The sequence below is a fragment of the Apis dorsata genome, unplaced genomic scaffold, assembly GCF_000469605.1.
Source record: "Apis dorsata unplaced genomic scaffold, Apis dorsata 1.3 scaffold_794, whole genome shotgun sequence".
Taxonomy (NCBI): Eukaryota; Metazoa; Arthropoda; class Insecta; order Hymenoptera; family Apidae; genus Apis; species Apis dorsata.
In genome coordinates, this window is record NW_006263936.1 from 31,358 (window position 1) to 40,247 (window position 8,890).

Here is an 8,890-nt window from a genome sequence, read left to right on the forward strand (position 1 = left end):
AATTAAGAAATAATTTTAATAACAATAACAAAACAAATTTAGCAAACATGAACTGCTAATTTTTTGAAAGATTTATGTTGTAAATATATATTGTGTATATATATATTATAATTATAAATAAATACAATGTTTTTAAAAATAATATAGTATTTTTAAAAGTTATTTAAATAAATATATATATATAAAATACAAAAAAAATTAATAAGTTTGTGAATTAATAAATGAGATTCTTATGTAAATAAAATATTTATATAATTAAAAAAAAATCAATAACTTGATTTTATAAAATAAAATTTAAATAAATATACACAAAAACACATAATAATATGAAATTCTTACATAAATAAATACATTTCGAAAAAGAAACCAATAATTTGATTTTGTAAAATAAAATTAATTATAACTAATTACTTTTATTTTAATATGAATAAAAAAAATAGATTTATTTTAAGTATATCTATTTTTGTTTTACATAAATATGTAGAATTTTACTTACTAGATTTACAAAAAAATTAACTAATCGTCTGTCTATGTCATTATAACGATTCATTTCACTATAAATATCTATTTTTTTAAAATTATTTTTACTCATCTTACAAAAACAGACATATTTTTAAATAAATATGAATTCTAAAGAAAGATATATCAGTTACAAATTAATTAATTATAATGTTTTTTTTTATATAAAATTCATGATAAAGAAAATTATATAAAAAAAATTTGATTTGATTGCAATTTGATTTATTATTTTATCTTTGAAAAACGTCAATGAAAATTAAAAAGTATATAATTCGAAATAATTTTTTCATATTTTCTTCTAAAATATATTTTTAATATATATATTAAATTCATTATTATATTATATTTATTATATTATTTTTATTAAATATAAGAACTCGACATCGTATTTTTAAAGATTTGAATATATTAAATCATAAATAATTGTAATCATAAATAATTAAAAATTTAAAATACATCTACATATGTTCTAAATTATGATCATTTATAAAGTTTTTATTTATAATAATTTTTATTAATAATAAAAGGAAATAACTGTAAATTATATATACATATGTCTCATTTTTTTATATCTAATTTCAGGAATTACTAAATTATTATAACTACTAAATTAAATTTATTATTTAAAAAAATAAAAATTCTATATAAAAATATAATTTATTTTTACATTTATACTGTATTTAAATAAATAATTACACAATATGTATAAAAACATATTATAAAATATTAATTAATTCTAAATTAATTCTATTACGTTGCAAATCTACTGAAAGAACCTTTACTTCCACACGCTGACCTATTAAAACTGTAAAATTTTTTAACCATTTCATTGGTATAAGTCCATCTTTACCCGCTCCAATATCTACAAATGCTCCGAAATGTGTAATATTCCGTACTACACCCGTTAATAGCATTTCCACATTTATATCATTAATACCTAACATACTTTTTCGAAATAAAGGAGAACAAGTTTTCAATCGTATATCCTCATCTTTTTTCATAGATAAACCCTTAATTATTACTTCCATAGTTGTTTTATTTGTACCAAACTTTTTCGCCAAACTAGTAAATCCTTCTTTGGCATACAATTTTACTTTTTCAATAAACTCTGCAGTTCCAAGATTCTTTAAGTCAATATTACAGTACTTTAAAAAATTTTCTGCTATTTCATATGATTCAGGGTGAATCCAAGTCTGATCTAATAAATTATATTCTGCTTTGATTGCCTGCTTTGATTTTTTAATAGAGCTGAGTTTTTTTGAATTATCAATCATTGATGTTTCTGGCAATATTCTAATAAATCCAATACATTGTTCAAATACTTTGCTTCCAATTCCTTTTACATCCATTAATTGTTGTCTATTTCTAAATGGGCCAAATTCAGATCTCCATTCTAAAATATTATTTGCTCGAGATGCATTTAAACCTGCAACTCTTTTCAAAAGACATTGTGATGCAGTATTCACATCTATTCCTACAAAGCTTACAACTTCTGAAACAACCTTTAATAATTTTTATTCTTTTTAGTTATTGTATAAATTGAGTTTTATAAATTTTATTGATAAAATTCATCAAATTTTATAATTTATAAATAAATAATATAAATCAATATAATTTAATAAATTTTACTTGCCTCATTTAATGATGTTAACAATTGTTTCTCTGGTAAATCATGTTGATACATTCCTACACCCAAATGTTTGGGTTCTATTTTTACTAATTCAGCAAGTGGATTTTGTAAACGTCTCGCTATAGAAATAGCAGAAATTAAATTCATATCTAATTTTGGAAATTCAGATTTTGCTTCTGGACTACAACTATAAATCGATGCTCCTGATTCATCAACTATTGCATACGAAACATCTAATGATTTAAATGAATTAGACTTTATTAGTTTGTTTATAAACATTTCTGTTTCTCTGCAAGCTGTAGCATTGCCTAATGCTAAAATTGTTGCCTTATATTTAATAACTAAATTTATTAAAATATTAGCAGATTCATTATAAGTCTTTTCTATATTTCTATGGGGATAAATTACACCTGTTTCAAGTACATCTCCCTGTTCTGAAATTACTGCTAGTTTGCAACCATGTGAAAATCCTGGATCTATCCCAAGTATAATTTTTCCACGTACAGGTGGAGTAAGAAGTAATTGTTTAACATTATTTACAAAAACTTCAATAGATGCTCTCTCTGCTTTTCGTTTCATTTCACTTCTTACTCGTCGTATTACTAATGGTTTAATAAATTTTGTATAAGCATAATCAATACTATCATTTAATAATTTAGAATGTAATTTTGATACTATCATGACTATCCTATAATATTTATAACAATAACTTTTAAATTCTCTTTCAAAAAAATCAGGTAAAATTATTTTTATTGTAAGAATCTTTTGTGCTTCTCCACGATTAATAGCCAATATTTGATGAGGTTTAATATATCTATTATTTGTATTAAAATCATAATATGTTTCATATTTTTTATGCATATTTTTTTCTTTGTTATCAACAGATTTATTTTTGGATTTACATTCTGTAGATTGTATTTTTATAATAGATTCATTTTGAAGTTCTTTAACTTTATCAAATATTGTTTTATTTTTATTTATAATATCTGCTATAATATGTATAATTCCATCTAAAATCTGTTGTTCAGTTTTAAGTCCATCTTTTTTAGAATCAATAATAGAAGACAATGGTGGTAATTCCTGACCTTGCAATAGAAGATCACTTATATGTCCCAAACCTAAATCTTTTGCTTTTTCTGCTAATGTTCGTTTAGATGATGGTTTAAATAAAGAATATATATGTTCTAAGTCATTCAAGCATTTGGCAGATATAATCGCAAAATGTACATCAGGTGACCATTGTCCTAATTTGTCAATAGCTTTTAATATAGTATTAGCACGTTGTTTGATCATTTTGGCATGATCAAAACTTTCTTTTAAAGCTCGTAGCTTATCTGGCTCCATGCCACCAGTCATATCTTTTCTATATCTTGCAATAAATGGAATTGTATTGTCATTATTAAAAAGTTTTACAATGTTTTCTACTATATGTTTTTCAACATTATTCATTTCACTAACATAATCTATATCAGTCCATTCTTTAAATTCTATAGAATTAAAATTTGTATTTTTTAATACCTGTTTAATATTTTCTGTATTGAAATCTTGTATTTCTTTTTCTTTTATTTTTATATTCTTATTTTGTATCTTTTTTAAAGTTGTTGATTCTGTAATATTTATATGTTCTATTTTTACTTTCTTGTTTCCAAGTTGTATTATTGTATTTTCATTACCATATGTTGTCAAATCATTTTTTTTTTTTTTATTTTTTATAATTATTTTTTTTCTTTTTTTAATTGTTTTGGATATTTTTTCAGGTACATAATTTTCGTCGCTTGAAATATTTCCAAATTCATTTTCAGAATCGCTTGAAATAATTACTTTTCGAGATATTTGTCGTGCATTTCTTTTCATTATGAAAGAATTTCTTTTCATTCATCAAATTTTTTTTAAACAATTGGTAAATATTTTGATTTCTTAAAGAAATACTAGAAATATAAATTGATAATAAATATTATTAACAATTATATATTGAAAAATTTAAGGTTAACTATTAAATTTTAATATATTATAATACATGAAATATATTTATACATTTCTCATTTTTTTTTTTAAATCTTTTATTCACAAATGAAATTATTATATAAAATTATTATGAAAATTATTATGAAAATACAAAATTTTATTATAAATTTATAATTTCCTAAAAAATGAGTAATTTCTTAAACAAATTTGTATTTTCATACTAACCTTTGAAAATAAGCCTTAAGTCAAGCCTTTATATATTTAGACTGTTTTTGGATAGAAAAATTGAAAAATTTTTAATATTTTTTTGAAAATTATAAATAAAATTATAAAATTATAATATAAAATTTTTTAAATATAAATTTTAAATTTCATATATTTAATTTACAGATTACTTTACACATTTCACATGAATACTTTTATTAATTTTGTATTTATATTTAATTAAAAATTTTGTATTTATAAAATATAATAATTATTTTTTTTATAATATTTAAAAGAATTTATAAGATTATTTAAATTTAACTTACATTTTGTGTTGATTCTAAAAATATAATAATTAACTAGCAAATAAAATATATAATAATAATAAAAAATGAAATTATTTAATCTTTTATTGTAAATTTTGTATAATTCTGATGTATAAGCAAAATGGCAGAAAAATTTCGATCATTGATCAAAATAATAAGCAATGAAATAAATAAACATCAATTATTTAACAATGCAACAATGAGAATTAATAATGCTTCTGAAAAAGCACAAAAAAAGTTGAATAATATACAAAGTACTGTTACTACAAAGTATGATATTCTAGCAAAGGTATGTTATTTATTCATATTTTTATAAAATTATAATATATATTTAAATATAAGTTACTTAATATTATTTCAGCAAATTAATCGTAATATTACATTAATTCAAAATATAAATGGAACACAATTTGAGCCAAGTCCATTACCAAAAAAAGTTGTCAAATGGTGGCAATGGTATCAACAATTAACAGGTTTAGATAAAGTTGAATTAGCCAAAGAACAAGTAATTTTTGCACAAGATAAATTATTCAAATGTCAAGATGAAAGAAGACATTTAAATCGTGAAGCAATGACAATAAATGACAAATTAAAGGAAGTATATTCAGAATTAATACAAATTAAGAGAGATGATCCAAAATATGTTCAATTAACAATAATAGAAAATAAAAATCTTCAAGATCAAGCAAAAATTATATCGCAACTTAATTTATTAGAAAAAGAAGAAAAAGATTATTTTACATTATTGGCCACTGCTATTAAAGAATATCATGATAGTCAAACAATGAATGCTCAAAAGTATAAATATTTATCTATTCTTGCATCTGCTATATTAGCAATTATATCATTGATAGGTTCAATGATATACAATAATAAAAGAATAGCAAATATTCAAAATATTATATATGAAACACAGCAAAAAAATGAAAATTTGTTGAGAAGTAGCTTTCATTCTTTCGAAAAAGATATAAATACAACTTTTAATAAATTAATAGAAAATAATAATAGAAATATAAGTACAACTTTTCATAAAATAATAGAAAGTAATAATATAATAGAAAATAATAAACAAAATGTAACTATGGTTAATGAAAAAGATAGATTAGATGATAATAATACAATAGAATTGGCAAGAGCTTATATTGTATTTGGATTATTTATTGGAATATGTATATTAAATTCTTTAACTCGATAAAATCACTTTATAATTAATAATAATTAATGAATTAATTAATAATATAATTTTATTTGAAATAATTTTTAATAACAAGCATTTATTTATTTGTAAATGTTCTATAAATACATATACGATACATATGTATATTTAATTATATACAATAAAATAAGAAATACATTATACACATGCATTTAACTGGAAAAATGTATTTAACTGAAAAATCTTGTTACACAATTTAATCATATTTAATATATTTGATTCTTTATTCTTTATATAAAGAAGAAAAATTACAATTTTTTCAGAAAAATACACATTATATATTTAATGAATTGGATAAATATAACATGGTGTTTTATAGGTAATTGTTTTAATTAATTTTATTTTTAATATATGATTTTATTAAAAGTAAAATGAAATTGGGTTAAATAATAAGCAATTTGAATTTTAATTACATGAACTATTTTATGTATTCCAAGGTTTCCATTCCATACCATCTGGTAATTTTACCTCAACTTTACCTTTGCTCACTTCTGACCAATTTGTACTTAGCACTGTACCACCAGACTCTTGCTATTTTTAGAAATATTATAATATTAAAGTAAATATAATATATTTATTATATACTTTTTGAAAAGAAATACTTACAAAAGATTTATTCATTGCACGTCTAACTTCGTCAGATCCACTACCATATATTTGTTGAAATAAAGCATATAAAGCAGCTTCTCCTATTGGATTTTCTTCTGCTTCTTGTTTTTCAATCTCTTTTTCTACTTTATCCCAATCTCGTTGCTTCTTTCCACTTCCAATTTTTTGTGGTTGATTTCCAGCTTGTAAAATTTCTTAAAAAATTAAAATTTTATTTTAATATAAAAATTTTTAATATAACAAAACTTTGCTTTACCTCTTGGTATATGTTGTATTGTCTTTTGTGCAATAGAATTTCCTTCCAAACTAGTCCATGTAATTCCATCTTGTTTTTTCAATTTGATTTCTATTTTAGATGGATCTACTTTATGTGAACATTCTTCTGGTATTATTGCATGAGCTAAATCTAACTCCAAACTATATTCATTGCCTGATGGTAATAGAGCAGATACACTCAACTAAAAAAAAAATAAAAAATAAAATTAAATTAACAATCAAAAGATAAAGCTTTCGTCGATATAATTGACAACAATATTTATTAAAAAAATATTATAAAAATATCTTAAATTAAATATTTACTGTATTTTTTTCGTAAATAACTTTAACATTTTTTGCACTTTTTGCAAGAATCGGAACTATAATATGACTTTCTGTTTGATACCAATCGTGCCTTATTTTTGGAATTGGCATCTATAAAAATCGAAAATTTTTATCTTACATAAAATATTGATATGAATATATTTATTTATTGTATAATATTTAACTACATTTCTTACTTCATTATTATTCACTACAGTTGGAGTTTCCTCGTTACCCATTAGATTAATTTTTGTAATTAAATATCAAACATAAATCATTGAAAGATTTGACACATTCATGTATATCGTACTTCTCGAAAGTTCATATAGATGATACAAATCAGGAGCGTAATAATAAAATAATGTAATAAAATAAATTTTAAATTTTTAATGTTTATAAAATTTTGTTATTCAAATTCTTATTCTTTTTATTATCTGTTATAAGATGTTATCAATGAAAATATAAAGTAAGTCATAATAAAAATGAATGATAGTTATGTTCTAAAATAAATTACTTTTTATAGATTACATAGAAATTGAACCCAATATTTTTATTTCCGGTAAGAGAAATGGAAAAAAAAATTAATTTTCCGAGTTGTTCGATATTTTGAAGAATATTTGAAAATTTAGATATAGATAAATATGACATATTTCTGATATAATAAGAAGTGAAATAATATTTTTTGAAAAATGAAACTATTACGAGCGATTATTGATGATGTTATCATAGAACCATCTAAAATTCAACCAATTATTGGTATTATATTTATATTTATTAGAAATTATAATATTGTTTAAAAGAAGTTGTGTTTAAATCTTTTTAAAAAATTATAAAATTGCAAAGTAATATTTGTTATATATAATTTATATATATTTTATAAAATTGTCAATTGTTTTTTTAAATTTACTTTTAAAATATAAACAATTTTCGTAATTTGTGTTTTGTTTTTTATGTATTATGTTTATTTGCTCTTATATTTTTATATTAAAAAAATAATTATATTACAGTTAATTTTCAAAATGGAGAACTCAAAGATGAGGAAGCTAAAAAAATATCTTGTGGATTATTTTATGATCAAAATAAAAAGAAAACAATGTTGGCTTTATCAAATCAGCAAATTGTTTATAGAGGTTATAAACCAGATACAACTCAAGATCTGATGCGTACTATGCTTGTACTTCATAACAAAAAAACAGGAAAAGCAAGATTGGTCCAAGTTGAACGTTGGCAAGTGACTCCAATTTTGGGAAAATCAGCAATTAAGGATAATAAAAAAGCTGAAGATGAAAAGATTGCTATGTTGAACAAACAATTTGGTTCAAAGAAGGTGAAAAGAAGAACAGAACAATTTGAAAGATTAAAAGTAAATGTAGAATCTATTAAAAAACAGCTTGAGGAAACTGTATCTAGTGAGGAATTATTTTTATAAATGTTCATATATTTTAATATTAATCTTATTAAGAGAAGATGAATTGAAATATGTTCTTGTTATAGATGTTGAAATTGATAGAATGGAATTATCAACACAATTGCCAAATAATGAATATATTACAAATACAACTTTGCCAGAATGCAATAGAGAAGCTATTAATGTAAACGATATATATAACATATATGATATTATACCAGAAAATAAATTGGAAAATTTGTATAATAATGTTAAAGAAATCTTAAATAACAATTCTAATACTTTAGAAGAGTATGTTTGTTTTAAAAATTATTATTTCTTCAATATTATTAATTTTATTAAATAATTTCATTATTATATATATAATAATATAATAATATATTTTATTATATATATAATATAATTTTATTATTAATTTTATTAAATATTAATTA

General features: G+C 20.7%; 4 protein-coding genes across 7 annotated transcripts in view; 2 read left to right on the forward strand and 2 right to left on the reverse strand.

The window, feature by feature from the left end:
• Nucleotides 1–1,149: 1,149 nt before the first annotated feature.
• LOC102679345 (S1 RNA-binding domain-containing protein 1) lies at nucleotides 1,150–4,033 on the reverse strand. 2 transcript variants are annotated; one of them, XM_031513903.1, is made up of 3 exons: nucleotides 2,153–4,033; nucleotides 1,466–2,021; nucleotides 1,150–1,381 (listed from the first exon to the last, which is right to left on the reverse strand). In XM_031513903.1, exons 1-3 carry the CDS (start codon nucleotides 4,022–4,024, stop codon nucleotides 1,236–1,238), a joined length of 2,574 nt encoding a protein of 857 aa, XP_031369763.1. In that variant the 5' UTR covers nucleotides 4,025–4,033; the 3' UTR covers nucleotides 1,150–1,235. The 2 variants fall into 2 exon arrangements, with proteins under 2 accessions (XP_031369763.1, XP_031369762.1); XM_031513902.1 differs by having other exon boundaries at nucleotides 1,158–2,021.
• Nucleotides 4,034–4,611: 578 nt separating this feature from the next.
• LOC102678316 lies at nucleotides 4,612–6,391 on the forward strand. The gene is made up of 2 exons (XM_006622919.1): nucleotides 4,612–4,933; nucleotides 5,006–6,391. The coding sequence occupies exons 1-2, from the start codon at nucleotides 4,766–4,768 to the stop codon at nucleotides 5,837–5,839; spliced, it is 1,002 nt and encodes a 333-aa protein (XP_006622982.1). The 5' UTR covers nucleotides 4,612–4,765; the 3' UTR covers nucleotides 5,840–6,391.
• Nucleotides 6,060–7,495, reverse strand: LOC102678001 (protein SGT1 homolog). 3 transcript variants are annotated; one of them, XM_006622917.2, is made up of 5 exons: nucleotides 7,246–7,495; nucleotides 7,049–7,159; nucleotides 6,726–6,927; nucleotides 6,467–6,651; nucleotides 6,060–6,391 (listed from the first exon to the last, which is right to left on the reverse strand). In XM_006622917.2, exons 1-5 carry the CDS (start codon nucleotides 7,285–7,287, stop codon nucleotides 6,284–6,286), a joined length of 648 nt encoding a protein of 215 aa, XP_006622980.1. In that variant the 5' UTR covers nucleotides 7,288–7,495; the 3' UTR covers nucleotides 6,060–6,283. The 3 variants fall into 3 exon arrangements, with proteins under 3 accessions (XP_006622980.1, XP_006622979.1, XP_006622981.1); XM_006622916.2 differs by having other exon boundaries at nucleotides 6,467–6,663; XM_006622918.2 differs by lacking the exon at nucleotides 7,049–7,159 and having other exon boundaries at nucleotides 6,467–6,663; nucleotides 7,246–7,388.
• A 95-nt stretch (nucleotides 7,496–7,590) lies between these two features.
• Nucleotides 7,591–8,890, forward strand: part of LOC102679468 — a 2,424-nt gene continuing 1,124 nt past the window's right edge. Inside the window, exons 1-3 of the mRNA XM_031513905.1 lie at nucleotides 7,591–7,804; nucleotides 8,056–8,457; nucleotides 8,543–8,767. Of these exons, the coding sequence (XP_031369765.1) occupies nucleotides 7,738–7,804; nucleotides 8,056–8,457; nucleotides 8,543–8,767 (694 nt within the window). The 5' untranslated portion in view covers nucleotides 7,591–7,737. The remainder of the gene's footprint in view (nucleotides 7,805–8,055; nucleotides 8,458–8,542; nucleotides 8,768–8,890) is intronic.

Bases quoted from the DNA above. Each gene is read 5' to 3' on its own strand.
- LOC102678001 (XM_006622916.2), bottom strand. From the start codon at position 7,287: ATGGGTAACGAGGAAACTCCAACTGTAGTGAATAATAATGAA. The intron at 7,160-7,245 runs GTAAGAAATGTA...CGATTTTTATAG, and splicing joins CTGTAGTGAATAATAATGAA to ATGCCAATTCCAAAAATAAG. The intron at 6,392-6,466 runs GTAAGTATTTCT...TTCTAAAAATAG, and splicing joins GTGCAATGAATAAATCTTTT to CAAGAGTCTGGTGGTACAGT.
- LOC102678316 (XM_006622919.1), top strand. From the start codon at position 4,766: ATGGCAGAAAAATTTCGATCATTGATCAAAATAATAAGCAATGAAATA. The intron at 4,934-5,005 runs GTATGTTATTTA...ATATTATTTCAG, and splicing joins AGTATGATATTCTAGCAAAG to CAAATTAATCGTAATATTAC.
- LOC102679345 (XM_031513902.1), bottom strand. From the start codon at position 4,024: ATGAAAAGAAATTCTTTCATAATGAAAAGAAATGCACGACAAATATCT. The intron at 2,022-2,152 runs GCAAGTAAAATT...AAATTATTAAAG, and splicing joins TGTTAACATCATTAAATGAG to GTTGTTTCAGAAGTTGTAAG.